Source organism: Clarias gariepinus, chromosome 10 (genome assembly GCF_024256425.1).
Source record: "Clarias gariepinus isolate MV-2021 ecotype Netherlands chromosome 10, CGAR_prim_01v2, whole genome shotgun sequence".
In the NCBI taxonomy this organism is placed as follows: domain Eukaryota; kingdom Metazoa; phylum Chordata; class Actinopteri; order Siluriformes; family Clariidae; genus Clarias; species Clarias gariepinus.
This window is the reverse complement of record NC_071109.1, coordinates 27460122-27478504: the sequence shown is the minus strand read 5'-3', so window position 1 is coordinate 27478504 and position 18383 is coordinate 27460122. Positions and strand designations below refer to the sequence as shown.

Genomic DNA, 18383 nt, shown 5'->3' with positions numbered 1-18383 from the left:
GTCCGTGTGCTGTCAACATCCCTGTGCTATGACCTAGTAATATGTCCTGCTCCCCTTAGCAGCCTTCTGTATATCCACATCTTATTGATTTCATATAAATTGCCAGTTCTTATGGTGCAAAAAATCTTGAGCCATTCTGTAATTCAGTATAAATATTGTTTGCTATTTAATCAATAATTAATTTAGTCATTTAATGCTGTTGGACTCGTATTATATTTGGTTGCCGTTAATATGGAACTCTTATTGAAATATGTTCATCCCTCAGTCCAGGACATAACAGAAGAGCGCACTGTAGTCCCACCATCTTTTAGGATACATGTAAGACCTTGATCAAGACTCTTTTCTGGTCTGGCAGATTGGAAGTGGAACGAGCTTCCTTTAGATGCCCAAATAGCTGACTAACAGTACCCAGTACCAAAAGTGTGTTTATTGGTGGAGACTTTCAGAGCACTTTTATAAGTCACTCTGGATAAAGGCGTCTGCCACATACCATAAATGTAGAAATGGAGATGTTTCTCAGACACACTTCAGAACTGATGCTAAATTGAAATCCACTTGCATGAGTTAAATATACAGTACTGTGCAAAAATCTTAGACACCATTATTATTTTTGTACACATTTTTTTTTATATTTGTTTATCATGTCTACATGAATCATTTAAATCATTCATTATTTTCCAAACATGTTTTAAACAATAACATTTAAGCTCACATTGTAAATGTTACAAATGTAACATTTAATAATACATTACAAGAATATTTGCATGTCTGTAAAGAAAGCAGCATATTAAATGACAGATAAAAACAAAAAAACCTAACATAGGTTTCTGGGTTTTACATAAAAAATGGGAAAGAGCAAGTGTGATGAAGTTATCAGAAGAACTCCTATTCTCCAGCATGCTCAGTAAAACCTAACAGCCGTTTTACTAACAGTAATGTGCAGACATCCTAACCACATATAAACAAATGCCATAAACAAAGATGCATTTTAAAAACAATTCTGCATAACTATTACAAAACAATTAAAGAGTAATAAAATATTCAGTCAATATTTGGTGTAAAAACTTTGTAGCTTGAGAACAATCAGTATTTTTAGATACAGATTTGTGCAGTTTTATAAGTAAAACAGCTGGAGGTTTTACTGAGCATGATGGAGAACATACTAGATTTCTTGTACTAACTAAGTACAACTTAGTCACACTCACTCCTTTATATTTTCATGCAAAACCCAGGAGCCTACATTATTATGTACTGTTACTTTCTTTATTGGCATGCAAATATTTTTTTTGAATGTTTGTTTATTTTTTTTTATCAGAAATATTCACTGGTTTTGTACACAATAATGCAGAAATAAGTATAAATGTATATAACAAAATATCTACAGTCAAATAAAACAGATAATACGGTCGCTAAAACCTTTGCAGGGTACTGTGCATATGTATGGGCCAGTAAGTTGATGGATGGATGGGTAGTTTAATAGACATACTACGTGGATAGTTTCAAATTCATACATGTGTATATGGTGTGGGAAGAGAGATAAATAGTCATATGGATATTTGGATGGTTTCATTGTTGAATAGGTGGATAAAGGATAAACAGGATAAAAATATGTGGATGAATGAAGAAATGAGTGAATAAATAAGTGGACAGTTAGATGGATGGATGGATGTTGCGATAGATAAGCATGTCTAGATTAATAATATATATTATATATAAGTAATGAATATAATATTAATTTATGTGAATGGATAAATGAGTTGATACTGTATACTGTTAGATTAATAAATTGAAAGAGGGACACAAAGTGGGTGGATAAAAAAATAAATTAATAAATAAATATATGGATAGATGGATTGATACTTATGTGGACAGACAGACAATTAGGATGACTAGAAAGATGGGCAGACAAGACAGGTGTATATAAAATCAGGTGGGACGACAGATTAACACATAGGTGGATAGATAGAAAATATTTAGATCAAAATTACATTGGCATCCAGGTGGATGGGTAGATGAATGACAGCTGTAGTTTATAAAGGATGATAATTGAGATTGGTGTAAGAGGCCCCTCCTACTGGTGACAGACACTGGAGCAGAAGGTCAGCGTGTGTGCTGGGAATAGATGAAGATGGCATGCTGCTGTGAGTGTGCTTATGGCTGCTTCACTGAGAGGAAGATGTATCCGGTGTCAGTGAGATGAAGAGCAGCGTGGGCCTGTGGGCTGCTCCACTCTCTGGGCCATCTGTACACAAACTCTGTCAGGCGCAAACTCTGGAGTAGCACTTCAGAGCTCTACCGGCCTGCCCTCCTCCACCGCCAAACCCCCCGACGCCCCCCCCCCAGGTATGGCTGACCTCCTGCCTTCCTGCTAGTCATACAGTCTCTGGCCATGTGTTTGATGTGTCTGCACGAATAGGTGAGGTGGGTTTGCTTGGTTCAGTTATTTTAACTATGGATTGATGAAAGACTTTGTATCATCACCAAACATTGCTGAGCATGCAGGGCATATGCATAATTAGGTGGAGAAAGCCTAGTGTGGTTAAAAGCAACTTGACATCTGAGAGCGTATCAGAAGGAAAAAAAATGTCATGAATTTAATTTGACACTCGTACAATCCCGATGTTCCTGGTGGAGTCCTGGGGAGGATTTGGACATGGCGGACAGGGTAGTGTGAAATCGATTACTAATGAAAAATTGCAGTGATAGGTTGTTTAAAAGAAGAGAAAAGTATAGTGTGTGTCTGTTATACAAAGTGGTTAAGACATTGCATTTCTGATTGTGAGGTTGTGGGTTTAAATCCCAACGCTGCCAGGCTTGATGGAACGCTGATGGGCTTTTGAGCAAAGCCCTTAAGCCTCAACTGCTCAGTTGGCATGAGGTAAAGGTCACACTGGGTAAAAGCCCCTGCCAAATGGTGTAAATCTAAATTTAAAAAATATATAAATATATAATAAATTAATTCATATTTTCTTAAAGCATGGAGGATAGTTACCAGTTACCCCAGTAAAATATATCAATTCATCCAACTGTTATGAATAGATGTACTAGTTAGAGTGTAACATGAGAACAATCGTAAATAACAGTTTAGGCCAAGGCTATATTTGTGCTCAGTTATTGCCTTCGTTAAATGTGAATTAGAAGAAAAGTTGTGACGGATTCAGGCAGATATTATATAGATATTGTTTTTAAAATGCAATGCATGGAAATATTGGAACTAAAAGAGTAAGATGTAACTATAGCAATAAACGCAGAATAGAACGGCTGGAAAGTTAGTGAGGGTAAAGCCATCAGAAGTGCCTGGTTATAATTAGAAAAAAACAAATAAAAAATCACATCTAAAAGTCTTTGCATTTGTCAAGATTCCTAAGCTGGTTATTATTAAGATTACTGGCTGTGTTAACAAGATTAAAATAATAAACAAAGCATTTTAGGACAGTCATAAATGTTAAGAAAACATTTACAGTAAGGTTAAATTATTTTACAGAAACATCACATAAATCTGTTACTAAGTAAAACAGATGTGACTATGCGTGACGTGTTATGCCCTGAAATTGCACATACACCATCTTACGGTGAGTGAATTACATGTGATGTAATGCAGTAAGAGCAGATTATACAATCACACGTGAAAAATCATATTTCTGTAAGAAAATCATGTCTGTAAAATCAAGCCTATTTTGTTTCTAGCTGCTTTGTTTCTCAGAGCGCTTGTACTTTTATAGTGTTTTATAAGCTGATTCGGTGCGGTATTTTTCCGCTTACACCCCCCATTGGTTCTACGATGAGAGTAAGCATTTTTTTGTCTACTTTATTGCTCCTATATTTATATGGTCGTAATTAATCAAAGCCTAATGCTGGCTGAGTTGTCGACTGGCTGATTAAGTAGCTACAGCATAAGGGCAGATATTTCAAATGGATATTAATAGTATTTCAGTTTGTCAGTTTACACAAATAGACAAATTGGCATTAAGGCCCACGTTTCCTGCCAGGTACATAAAACCCAAATTCCAGTCCAAATCACTGGTCACGGTAAATTAACCTTAAGTTCTTTTACTGTGGAACAATCTAGCTGTTCTCCAGAGGCATCATTTCATGGTAATACCTGAATAGTTCAGTCTCTCCTGCCAGGCAGCTTCCAGTAACCGTTGTCTGAACTGCACTAATTTCCTCTAATCTAGCTTTCTCACCTTGGCTCCTGACTCTAATCACCTCGCTCAGAGCGAAAGGCAGCGCTTAAACGAACCGTCTCGCAGGGTCATTAGGAAAAGGTAAATTATTCATTATAAAATGTGCAATCCCAGTGGAGCATTAAGTACTGGGCTTCTGATGCTGCTGTGAAAAAGGCAGTGCAGGAATTTCTCATCCTTTCTTTCAAAAGATTAACCGCAGCTCGATGGATCTCGTGAAGGGCACGTAATATGAAGGGCAAATCTGATATTTGCTCTAGTTATTATTATTCTTTTTTTTCGCCTTTCTTTTACTGATGCATCCCTTGTATTGTTAAATATTTGCTAATAAATGCAGCATTTAAGATATTAGGATATAAGGATATTTCCTGCTGGAGGCACTGGCTGTTGGCAAGGGAACATCGACACAAGGCATGTTTCATGAAATAAAAACGGACGTTTTTATTAACTGGAGATTGTATCCTTGTCTTGTTTAGCACCGACTCCTCCCAAGATACTGGTGCAGCCAGAGCAACTCAGTTCATGAGATCACTCCACATGAGTGCTGTCACCTCCATGTCATCTTTTTAACAGAAGACATTTAAAGCAGCCGGAGCAAGGGGAGGTAAAATGGTGTGCCCTGCTTGTTTGCAGTCTGATATGTCCTGCGTGATATGAAATGAACAGAAAAATGAGATATAATTGTATAACAAGGTCCTGCTGCCTGCAGGATTACTGGGCCATTTCAGCGTTTTTATTTTTAGATTTTGTAGCCACTTTGGTCTAGCATGATTTAAGTATATACAGAGTTCATGTGAAATCTTGTGCTAAGGTTGCATAAGGATTATTTTAGCTTTCCTGTAAGACGTTTACAAAGGTGTCAGCTTTCTATATCACTACAGCTATATATATTTAAGGAAATACAGTACATGTCCTTTAAAAAAAAATCAGGAATTATTATAATAATTTTTATTGAGCCGAGGTTTACAGCAGAACTTGCATTGAGGATATAATGAACACCATTATATATCTCAATGTAGTTTGTCAGACTACACTGAAAAATACACTGAAAAAAAAATCTTTTGCAGTAATGGCATGTTAACACTCCAATAAATGAGGTGGAGGTTTGAATTTTTTTTTTTTGTTTTTTTTGTTTATTTTTCATTCCCACTCCTGCCTGATCCTTCTGCAGAACTTCCTTCCGCACTTATTTTTGGTGTCATACCTAAATTAAATCCTTACACTTGGCCAAGGTGAACTCCATCATGACCAGCTCTGTGTGATGGTGTGCTTTCAGAGCCATGGGTTGCACATCGTTATCCAGTCCCACTCAGCCAGTTTCAAATCTGATTAGCTTAAACAGGCAGGCTCTGCCACTTTAGACATTACATCCTCCATCAAATTTTAAGCTATGAGGAGCTTCGATGCTGTGCACTCTGAGTTTCTGAAACAACAGTTTGAGCTGAGCTGGCAGGATATAGTATAATAAACAGATTTTTTATTTTGCACAAGTTTATTTTTGTAACCTTGAAAAATCACATAAACTGAAAGTTTCACAATTTTAGCTCACACTGACGCGACCTTTGCTGCACAAATAAAACTAATAATGTTTAAAAAAATAATAATTTTTAAAGGACCGTATGCTATTTAAAACGGTCCTTCCTATTAGTCTTTCTTTAATTACTAGTATCGTTTACTGTATTTATAGATAAGAAAGCAAGCACCACACACCCAGAGAACGAGCTGAAATGTGAGCTTCATTGTGCCGCACAGCAATTTTACCTCATTACCTGTCTTTTCCCGTGCTCAGTGTGCGTCCTGACAAATGAGCGTCCTACTTGCTGATCTATGTCCATAAGGGTGATCAGCCTCAGCAGGGTCACAGTAGGAAGTCGAGACCAGCTGCATCATGTTCCTGCTGACCTATCCACTACCTCCCGCTCTGATGATTCATGCTTTAGCTTCTGTGTCTATGACAAATAGCAGAGCTCTAAAAGCCCTGTCCGTGGTGCTGAAACCCCACCAGTGATATATAGCCGTGCCTGCCTGATAAATCACCCACATCATTCGCATTGTGACGGTGATTCATCACCTGTGGGTGTTTGGCGATTGGGAATCCATATTGGATTTTTAATGAAAAGGAATATAATGCAATTTGACGCCAATAAGTTGTGTGATGGCCCTATTTCCTTTCTACCTCCTCAAGTTTTATACATCTTCAGTCCTCAGCCATGCACATGAAGCCATAAATAACCCCTCAACCACAAAATGGGAGTTAAACCCATTTTCTTTAAAGACATTTGATGTGTGTTCATGCTGTGTAAGGTTAAGAGCTTATGCTCTGTATACTGACTTGAAATTTGCAACAAAACAGTGATCAACTAACAATGAAAAAAAGGCTGATAATTTTTAAATGGTTGTATGAGTGCTGTTAAAAAAAAGTCTAGTTCACAGAGGGTTTTTTTTGTATAAATGTATTTTTTTTTCACAAAGTGTTATACATTGAGTTATGATCTACTCTATGAACATAGTGGATCGTAAAGTTTACTTTGTTTACTTTCCCACTGAGACAGAGCAAGGAGTATTGCTACAAGCCCACAATAGACACAAAAGCCACTGTGGAGTTGCATTATACATGAACAGTCAGGCATCTGGACATAACCTTTAATGTTCTGTGCCTTGATCCTGGCTGAAGGAACAGTGGTCTCCAGGCAGCCCCGATCTGGAGGATATTGATTCCCACATATGACATTTACACTAAGTGTTGAGTTGATACAATGTCATAAAAAAAAACGCTCTGGGAGGGACGATGACTCCTGATCTGCTTTGGGTTTCCTTCTGCAGTGTTTCAGCAGAAACTCCGAAAGCAGGATATTTTGTCACACTGTCTTGTGTCCTTTGTATCCCACCATGGTTCTTTCTAAAAGAGTTTCTTAAATGGTGTTGTTAAAGTTCAACACATCAGCATCCACTTCAGACCCTGTGAGCTGCATGAGGTTGGAAGAAGGGCAGGGACTGGGAGCTTGCTGTGTCCCTGTTTGTTGATTACTTAACCGTCTGTAAAAATGATCACTCTTCAGGGACTTGTAGATGAGCGAACACGTTACAGCCGATGCTATCAAAAGCAGGCCAATGGCATTGATCATCACCACTTTGCTCTTGTCAGATTTGCTCACTGGAGCAGCTTGCTCAGGCGTACTGACATTTATACAATTTCTTAAATGCCCCCTTTGCAGGTCTGTAATTTCTACGCATACCTCATACTGTGTCAGCGGCTGCAAGTGTGTCAGATTGAACATTTTTACGTCAGATGGTACACGAGCCGTGAAGCGCAAAGACGTGGTGGACCATTTGATATTTGACACAAAGCTGCTTTTAGGTGGTACCCAAGATATTTTTATGAAATATGGTTGTATCACATCAATTTGTACATGCAAAGGTCCGTTCACATGTTCTGGATAGTACCCATTCACTACCAGTGAAACAGACTTCATATCTGCCCCTATGAGATTGTGGGCTACGCATGTGTATAGACCTGCCTCACTCTCAGAAATGTTAAATATGTCCAGTGTTCCCTCAGGATGTACCAAATACTTTCTCGAAGCCATTCTTGGTAGAATCTTTTCTCCTGATGGGGTTATCCAGTAGATCTCCGGATTTGGTTCTGCAAATGACCTACAGTGGAATGACGCTGAATGACCAACGTTCACGCTGATGCTTTCTGGAAGGCTTTCCGGAGCGATAACTGGAAGGCAGGTGTCCATCATTTCACGGAAGTGTACGTGTCGGACATGAAGGCCTTCAAACTCTGGGGGACCCGTGCACAAAAGAGCGTCATCCTCCATGAATCGGATCTTAGTCTTGTTCGTATTTATCCAGCGGACAACGCAGTCACAGTAAATCGGATTGGAATGTAAGCTTACTTCCTGTAGGCTGGGCAGGGACTCTACTGTGACACGGTGAAGTGCACTGAGGGCGTTATCATTTAGCATGAGTGTCTCAAGCATGGGCAGGTTATAAAATGCATTGGGATGGATAAAGGTCAGCCTGGGGTTGTTGGTGGCCTCAATCTTTGTAAGCTCCGGCAAGTTGGAAACAGCAAAGCTGTCAATTGAAACCAGATTTGGCATGCTGTTGATACCCAGTTCTTTCATATGATTCATATCCACAAAGTCTCCTCGATTAATTCTCTCAATGGGATTCTTATTAAGGTCCAGAAACTTGAGACTCTGAACTTTTTTGAGTGCGACCTGGGGCACCTTTGCAAACTTGTTTTCATAAAACGAGATGCTCTCCAATTTATGAAGACCAAGCAAAGCATTATCTGGTATGTCAGTGAGATTCATCCTTGCCAGTACAAGGCTGCGAAGATTACCCAGGGGTTGGAAATTCATATCTTGTATTTGAGAAATTGGATTTTCTCCTATCATTAATATCTCTAGTTGGTTAAGTGCATGAAACCACTCTGGTCTGATCACCCTCAGTCGGTTTGAGTTGAGGTGAAGACGCAAAAGACTGTCGAGACCTTGAAAAGCTCCAGGACTGATCATCGAGAGTAGGTTGTGGTTGATGTAAAGCTCTTGAAGGTTCGGTAGGTGCACGAGGCAATTGTCGTGAAGGCTGGTTATTCGGTTCTCCTCCACATGCAAGGACAAAAGTTGTGGAAGGTGACCTAAATAGATGTCATGAAGAGAAGATATATTGTTCTGAGAGAGATTCACTTCTGTTAAGTTGACTATATAATTCAAAGGTTTTTCAATATTCTCAATGTTGTTGCTCTGTGCCAGTAGCACCTGTGTATCCATGGGAAGTTTTTCTGGAAGAGATAAAATTCCCAGATTGTCACAGTCCACAGTTAAAACCTCCATGTAAATGGACAACGGAGAAAACCAGGGTCGGGTTGCACATCTGCACGGATTCTGACATGCCCCAGTTAACCCAGACACATGAACAGAGCCAGTCAATGCAAGTCCCACAAAGAGACAAGACACAAATAGCAGTTCTTTCATCCTGGCCCGTTTCTCCTCAGCAGATAAGTAAGGTTAGTGCTGTTAACTTCAAAAGCTAACTGTCATTTGTTGCCACAAAAACAGGCCGACGCTTGGTCTCTCCAACGCACCGGTTTCTTTGCGTCGTCCTTGGCAACGAGGAACAACCTTTCAGTTTATCCAGTGCAAGTTTGTCAAGCTGGCAGCATATGTGAAGGTCACCGTATCCTTCGAGGAGTGAAAATGGAGAAAACCAGGAGCTCAGGTTGCTGTGGAAGATGTATCACTCTGCCTTCATTATTGTCCTCAATCAGTCACACACATCAATTTCCATCTGCAGAAAAACAGGAGACGGGAGAAATATAATGAATACGATGTCACATTATGGCTCAGAACGAGTGGTATTGGCATTTAAGGATATTGAAAAATATTGACGCTAAGCGGGAGATTTTTATTGCTTTTTCAGTTGTGCTGGGGAAAAAGGGTGAATTATGTCTGCTTTGTCTCGTGCTCTCGTATATCTTTTCATACACAACACACACACACACAGACCTATTTTTGGCTGTATATTAAAATAAACAGGATTGCTGGGTTATATATTAGGATCATCTATTTGAAGCTTGACACATGATGCTATGTGTGAAGAAATAACATCTTCCATTATGGCCAGTGTATTTTACAGTTTATATTTATTTACTTATTAGGTGCTTTTATCCAAACAAACTTCGAATTTATCTGAGAAAATTAGGGTTATTGCCAAGGCTCATGGGCATCAAATCAGTACTTACTAAGCCACAACAGCACACTGAAGTAGTTCTTAAAAGCTCTAGTATTAGATAACTTATCTCCAGACTTGAATCTTTTACTCTGCCTAAGTGTGAGTGTGTGTGTGTGTGTGTGTGTGTATATAACCCGCTATGTCTAATGAGTCAAACAGCATCATAGTTCATTTAATAATTGTAACCAGTTCTGGTCCAATGAGTGGCAGAATTGCTTTTACTGCTACATATAGTCATCCAAAGCAAATGAATGAGCCAAGCAATTATTTCACATCACTGGTCTCAGTAATAACCACTGTGTGTACTCTGTGACAACTGCCATTATTATGTTGTCTTGTTGGAGAACATATCTAGAGCATCAAAGCATTGCCCGGTGCTTGTTTAAAAGTACAAACGTGCTGCGTACACTTTTCCAAAAGGAGGCTCTCAGGTCGTTTTACAGCACAAGCTATTTATTAAGGAGGTCCCCGTTGCTTGCTTCAGTTGCATTATGTATAAGGAGACGATTGATAGTCGCTCCAGTTGAGAGTACACTCCGGCTTAACCTGTTTTGACGCAGTGTATTGATGTTTTGATTAATTTGTAATCTTGAGAGCAGAAGCCACGGCACTCCAGGGCAACGTTAGATGAAGCTGTCAGAGTTGCTACCGAAGCTGCTTTGCCAAGGACCCCCCTCCTTAAATGACAGTATGCATGCTTTAGTCTGTCTATGGCAATGAGTCAACATAGGCAGGTGGGAACAAGCATTCTTTCCTTCTTTTTTTTTTCTCCCCCCACTAACGCCATCTGTTTAAAGCAAAGACCTGGTTTGTTTCACACAGACTTTAGGAAAGTAACTCTCAGTACTGAACGTCCTTGCCTTTCTACAGTAGGTTATGATTATGTAATCAAAGGTACAATTAGTCAGATAAATGAATGGTAGCGATTTTAGTAAGATGTAGTTCTGAAAGAGGAGAAAGGTTGTGTAATCAAATCTGAAGAGGTTATTCATTCTAGGAAAAGAAATGATTAGTGATGCACGGCCGTAGTCAGTGTTGAATAGGGCGTGGGCAATATGTAAGGAATAAAACATAGCACGATGTATGGAGGTTTTTCCCAAAGGAAACTAAAACATATATCTTATAGAAAACTCCAGTATGTCCAAGGTTATGTGGTATCTCAACCATACAAATAAGTTGTTACTATAGAAACACAGATATGTAATGATGAACACTTTAATGTGAGCCTTGCATCTGGTACTACCTTAACCGCCGTCATGATGTTATAGAAGATGAATCAACACCTTGTTACCAGTCGAAATCGAGCCTTATCAGTGCTGTGATGTAAGACAAAGATATTATATAAATATATTTGATGACGTTAACATGTATATATTATATATCATTATCATATTAGACTGACATTATTTTTTATAACTTTCAAAATGAATTGATTTTCAAATTACATTTAGGGTAAATAGAATCAGAGTTTGTAATTAATTTCTTATTTATATCATGTTCCCTGTGATCTTTCAGAAAAATGTGTTTATCACACTAGCATTGTTATTATTATATTGCGCAGCGCTAGTGGTAAAAAGTTTCTATAGTCAAATACTACTGAGACAAAATCTTTACCAAGAAATGAAATAATTTGTGAACACCTTTTTTTTTTCAGGCAAAATCTCACCAAGGTATCGACACGATTTTAGATGAACATACCTGAGTTTATGAGCTTATGACAGCATTCATGATCCTCCAAAACGTTCTCTATATGCATTGGAAGCTTTTGTCTTTCCACATGACAAAGTGTGAAAGGCTTTTTTTTTTTCAGAGCAAAACACGTGAAAGGCGCTTTTAACAGCTAATTACGTGTTTAATTGAATTTCTTTGAATGTCAGAAGCGGTTGCAAACCATTTAGCATTTCTTTCAACGCTACACTGTGCATTTTCAGTAAGATCTACTCAATTAACCCCAGTCAATAGAGCTCATGGCCGGATCTACGATCAGGCGAAACTTGATTGTCTCTTACATGTTATTGCGTTTTTTTTTCTTCTCTCCCTTACTTTCTATATATTCATACATGCAAAAGAAAGTCACTTTGTGAGTCGGATCTCTTTGTTGTGAAAGCGAATGTACTGATAAATGCATGAAGAAAGCATCGAGATATGCACACTGCAGGAGTACGTATTTTTCCCACCCTTCTTTTCTTTGCTAAGCCTTTGCTTCACACATACACACACACACACACACACACACACTAATTAAATTAGTTCCTCTTTGTTTCCTGCCGGTGAATGTTCACTTCTAAGAGCTTTCCCCTAACTGCTGTTCATTGTTGCACATTAGCTGAGATGGAGATCTGAGTGTGGGGAATTTTTCTCCAAAATGGTGGTAAATGCTTTAAATTGAAGTTTTATTTGTATTTTATTTTTAATACTAGTATCTGGGGGAAAAAAAGAAATCAGAGCAACACTTTTATTTATTTATTTATTCATGATAAATTTCGCCTGCTTTATTATAGAGATGCCATAATTTCTGTTTAGTAAGAACAATAAAATCACAAATAGCGTGAAATTATGATTTATGTAGGCCTCAGGCATTCAGGTGTTCAATCTTATGCAGAGTTATTTTGTCAGCATTTTCGCTGTAGACAAGTAATTTTCTACATCCATCCTAATGATTCCTTGTTCAAGGAAATAGTGTGTATCTTAAACATTTATAATCTATAATACAGAAAATAAAACACAACTTTCAATGTCTTATTACTATTATACCAGACATTCCCTGCTTTTTCTACTCTTTTTCAATTTTTTTTTATTATGTCCCAATGCTTAAACAAGCTAATTAGATTTTTACCCTAATGTGACCTCATATGAGAAGATTCCCCTCCCCCAGCTTGTTGTTTATGTCTGATGTTCACTAGAGATGCATGGAATCTGAGGGGAATTTCAGCTGTAGCATGAACGGACACTATAACAGACTGATAATAATAATAATAATAATAAAAATCATCATCATAATAACAAAACAGTACAAAATAACCCCCTTGATGTCTTAGAATATCAGTTATCCAAGTTAGTTCCTTTAATTACATATAGCAGCCTAACTTTAAAAAAAGGGGGGGGTAGGGGGGAGGGAGAGAAAGAGAGAGAAAAAGAAACCCCAAAACGAGCAAGGTACTCCATCCTGAAGGCTTTCCTCTGATGGGAAAAGTTATAAAGCACTGACACTCGAGACTTTTTTCATGAATGTTAAATAAATGTCTCCTATATAACAGCCCCTTTTATTCTCTTTATGACGAGACTACATGTTAAGATTATCTGTCGCTTCTATGACATGCTAGTCTTTGTAAACTAATTGTTACTATAGAAATGCAAACATATTATAACAGTCATATTATTATAAACCCATGGAATTAAGTTACAGCCTCTACTATTGTTGGTGCTGTTGTTGGAGAGAAAAATAATGAAGTCCTACTGACCGGAAACAATTGAGAATTCAACAGCGATGTGATTATAAACACGTCTTCTGAAATGCCATGTGCTAATTCCTCACAAAGAAAGTGGCCCTCCATGTGGATCAACAATTACATTGTGTGTTTGTGGGGCGTGGTATAGAGCTATAGAGTTGGAGATGACTTTAATTCATGTTACAATTACAATATTGTTGTTTTTTTATAGATTTATTGACAAAGTAAGTCATGGAGAGTTAAATGAGTAATAAAAGTAAGTCATGGAGAGTTAAAGGTCGTGATTGATAAGGATTATCAATAATGCACAAAAAGGAAAAACTGCAAATGCAGTTTGAGTAACAGTCAGGCATCAGTAATAATGCTGAATATGACTTCAAACACAAGTACATTCAGCAAGTACAGTACACTTCTTCATATCTCTCCTGCTTGCAACAACAGTTTAACATTGATTTAATTTCTGGGTTATAATCTAATTTAGGAGGAACTACCAGTGTAACATGTGTATGATTCAATTTGACCCTAAATGAAAACATTTTTCCACCACTAATTTACTTTTCTAGCATGAGTAAGCTTTGCATATTTGAGTAATATTCAGTAAGTAGCTACTGTACAGTGTAGGCTTGCACAATTCATTGGGTTTTTCATTTATTGAACAGTAATCGACTAAGCTAATAGGTCTAACTGTTTAAATTTTTAATTATAACTGTGTACATTTTTCATTTGTAATGTGAATCGATGTGGTAGATTTGATACAGTCATATATGATACATTTCAATAAAACAGTTTTACTCCCAAACTGCCTAAATAATTGAGATGAATAATCCTTTTAGATCTTTTTATTTTTTATACAGTCTCTCAGGTGCGAAGCATGATTTTCTCTTCACCAATTCTGTATCATCTTAGCATCTTGTGTCATTATTTTATACAAAGAGCACCACTTATGGAGTTATCTATTAAATTTGCATGTATACACCTTTAGATTTAGCACTAACCTAGAATCATCAGGAACGCAGTACTGACAGAGCGAACAGGAAGGCAGGTATAAAAGGCAGGTATAAATATAAAGTCCCTCTGCTCTCACCTGCTCGGCTCAGCTAGCGAATATTCAGCACAGATGCAATTAATTACACTTCACCACCGCTGACAGAATCCCCGTGGATGTTTCAACTATTTCAGCCAGCAATTATTCACCTCTGTTTTAGTCTTGCACATCATCTGCAGTTCTTTCTATTTTTCTATTGTGTTTCTGTCATCCTGGCACTAAACCTATCTAGTCCCTTTTATTGTATGTAAATATAAAAAGCCTTTGTTCTATGGGAAGAAACTGTCGCATACTCGGCATCACCTTTCATATCACTTTCACGGTATAATGAAAATTAAATCACAATTTTTTTCTTTTATAGAAAAAAAAAACAAAAAACATATTTTATTGGTACAATTCTTCCTGCAGCATTTCTTGAAGTATTCCTTCAATGTGTTGCTCAAAAAAACTGCCTAAAGTGGTTGGCGCCCCTCTGGGGAACCGCATGTCAAATAGGAAACACTGCATTTTGAAATGTGCAGGTGAATGTAGATTTTATTTAAGAGTACAGTACAGTGCAAAAATTTTTAGGGTCCCTGGGTTTTTTACTACTAAATTTCTTATGGATTTTTTATTTTAGGACTTTATTATTTAGTGAAATGATAATAAAATGTAATGGTACAGAAAAATACTTGTATGCCAGAAAATGAAGCAGCACATTATATGAGTGACCACTTTTAAGACAAAAAAAAAGGAAGCTGCTGGATATTGCATGCAAAAAAAGATGTCCAAGTCCTTAGAAGACCTGTGGGTGGTTCTGCAGGGTGCTTAGTAAAACTTAGTAGCTAATTTCCTTATAAAACTGTAGAAATCGTACCTGGGACTAAAGGATACTCAAAACGTCATCACGCTAAATACTGACTGTGTTTCATTAATTACTGTTTTCTGGGCTTTATTTTTATTTATTTTATTTTGTTTTATTTTAATTTTTAAGGAATACATCTACTTGCTTTACAGCATAAGAGTGAACGCACCTTTTACACAACACTCACGTATGTGCACCTCTGGCAAATCTCAGGTTTATGCGCATTAGCTTCTTCTAAAACGTTCCATAGTAACAACTTACACAGGGCAGTTGTATTCTCCACATAAACAGTCATGAGTGAGTAACATTGGAGAGAAAACCATCGGTAATAGCAACAACAGAACAGTAACGGTGTTAAAATCTGCTTTCATGTAAGTGATGGAAGATCTACCTTGTTTTGCAATCATCTCACAACATTAAATATAACTATAAATAGATTAAAAAGTATGATATTTTGGGCTCTCCGGTGGTGCAGCAGTCTAGTTTTCCCGAAAATGGCGAGTTTGAACCTGGATGAATCTCAATGATGCCTGTGTGTCCTAGGAAACAAATTGGATTTTTTTTTTTTTTTTTGCAAAAGCGGTGGCATCATCAGACTCACATCAGTTATACGACACTACCCAATCATGGTTGTCTTAGGGAGGGCTCTGATATGGGGTGGGAAACGTACAGCTCTGAGGAAAGTAAAATGTGAAGGAAGTATAATGTGCCATAATTGTTAAATGCATTTTTAAATCATTGACAAATTGCACTGCTACAAAGGAAATAAAACACTACAAGATGTGCATTTTTCTATTTTATTTCTTTAGATTTTATTGTTGTGTCTAGGGTCTTTTACACGATCCAGACGTTTTGTTTTTTTTTTCTCGTGAGAGTAGCATGTCTTTGGAATGTAACACCATCATATTTCTAATGCAATTTTCTAATTAAAAAGGTTTTTAAGGAAGGATTCGAATGCTGTGTGACACATATTTAAAACAGACTTAAATACAAATTTGATCAAAACACAGAACCCCAAGCCTTCAGCTTATGTAGCTTTATGTAGCTTCATGTTAAGGTTTGTGATTAAATGTTCCATCTAAAAGGACCGAGCCAGAGACAGGAAGCAGTACGCTTAGGAAGTGTGAGGTGCTGGGTTTGTCGGTGTGGTTCATGGTTGCCATGGGCAGCATGAGAGAGTGTGCAGAAGAAAGACTGTGTCTGCTTGTGTGTGCGTGTGTGTGTGTGTGTGGAAGATTTACCAAAAATGCAGCAAAACATTTAGTAACTGAGCACAAAGAACCATTGAGACCAGACCTCATTATGATAAGCTTTATATTGTATAAATGTATATATTATGCTGTATAGTATAAAGATACAGATTTCCTTGAAGATGCTGCAGCAGAACATTCCAGCTGTTTTTAAACCTAATCGCATCTGTAACATAGCAACAAGACATTTTACGCTTTTCCTAGTGCTGAGAAATGACCCGAAACCCTGTTTACATGGTACTCACGTATAATGGAGGTCTAAGTTCAGCCGTTTGAATGTCTGCAACTGCCCCTACAACTTTCTGCTCTTCTTTTCTTTTTTTCTTTTTTTCCATAACGTGAAAACATGTTTAGGAAATGAATGTGGACAAAAAAATACTCATTTGAGTAATCCTTAGTAAGTAGGATTAAGTTGGTGAGAATAATAGCGTTGCGGTATTCATGGATTCGCAATAATTATTTACTTTTTTTTTTAATCTCCCCTTTTTTTTCTTTTCTTTTTTTCGGATTCATTGCCATCTAAACTTGTAAGCAAACTTGCAAAATCATCCTCACGCATTCGAACCCCTTAAGAGGAAACCTCTTTCCTTAGATCAGCATCGCGTTTTTCACACTTTCATGTATCTGCTTGATACCTGTGGAGTGTGAAGAGCTTAGTGTGTGCGTCTGTGTATGTGTGTGCGTATATATGTGTGTGTGTGTGCGTGTGTGCTAGTCACTGTATTCACCACTAAAACCACCTACGCAGGTTGAGATAACAAGCTCGCTATCAAGAAAAGAGAAAAAAAACAGAAACGAGGATGTTCTTGTGATTCCTGAGAGGAAAAAAAAAGAGAAAATAACGATGCCGTCAGAACCGTTAGAGAGAAGCGCCTCTGCATTGACACGTTGCTCTAACACGCTGATGACATACGAAAGCCGTGAGTCATCTAAGGAAAGGAAAGGAGAGAAGAGATGAGAAGAGAAGAGCTTACCGTAAAAAGGAAGAAGATCCTCCAGGTCTGAGTAACACATTATTCCAATCAGGAATGAAACTCAACTCTCTGCGGCGTGTGATCAGCAGTGAAAGGAATAAAGGTAGAGGTCTGGTAGAGGGAGGGAGATGCGAGTGTGCCGATTCTCTCTCTCTCTCTCTGTCTCTCTCCCCCTTCCCCTTTCTCTCTTTCGCTCTCTTGCGCTTGCTCACTCGATGTCTCCCACACTGGGAGCACAAAGAGTATGTATTTGCTCCTCAAACACCACTGCCTGTGCTGTGCTCCTGATACACACTTGCACAACCCAGCCTCCCCAAGGACAGACAAATCACCACCCATCATTCAAGCAGTGGCTGCGAGCTGGTTGGATGAACAGGGCTGTCAATCACAGCAGAGCTCGAACAGACGAAGAAAGCACGCAGAGCGTCTCTTCTCCCTTTCTCACACACTCCCTCTTGATCGCATCTCGTTCTTATTTTTGTCATTCCTGCTATCCCTGTCATCCTCGTTCTTTCACTTACTTGCTGAAACTGCAGTGAGCTAGTGACCCAGTTAAAGATGTGTATGTGTATGTGTGTGTGTGTGTGTGTGTGTGTGTGTAAGTGTAAGATGCCATATTGCCTGAGGCAGCTCCTGGACTGAATGCTGACTAGTGGCTTCTCTGTGTCCTGACTTTGTTTATGACACTGTTTCCGGGTCCTCCTTACTGTCTAATAAAACAATTGTCTGATAAAACATTTTCATCCAAGAATATGTGATGAAAAAGGTCAAGTGGGTTTTTATTTTCATGTCTCTGTACACAATGCAATTTCTTAAGGATACAAAAAAGAAAAAATGCAGCACAGAAACAGAGTAGCACGACTCACATGACAAAGTGTGTGAGACGAGT

General features: G+C 38.0%; 2 protein-coding genes across 2 annotated transcripts in view; one reads left to right on the top strand and one right to left on the bottom strand.

Annotated features, from left to right (window-relative positions):
* Positions 1-18383, top strand: part of immp2l (inner mitochondrial membrane peptidase subunit 2) — a 138895-nt gene that overhangs the window by 104620 nt on the left and 15892 nt on the right. The gene's annotated exons all lie outside the window — the stretch shown is intronic.
* Positions 6673-17637, bottom strand: lrrn3a (leucine rich repeat neuronal 3a). Its single transcript, XM_053506395.1, has 2 exons — positions 17495-17637; positions 6673-9488 (listed from the first exon to the last, which is right to left on the bottom strand). Exon 2 carries the CDS (start codon positions 9173-9175, stop codon positions 7100-7102), a length of 2076 nt encoding a protein of 691 aa, XP_053362370.1. The 5' UTR covers positions 9176-9488; positions 17495-17637; the 3' UTR covers positions 6673-7099.

Coding starts and splice junctions, on each gene's coding strand:
- lrrn3a (XM_053506395.1), bottom strand. CDS start 9,175: ATGAAAGAACTGCTATTTGTGTCTTGTCTCTTTGTGGGACTTGCATTG.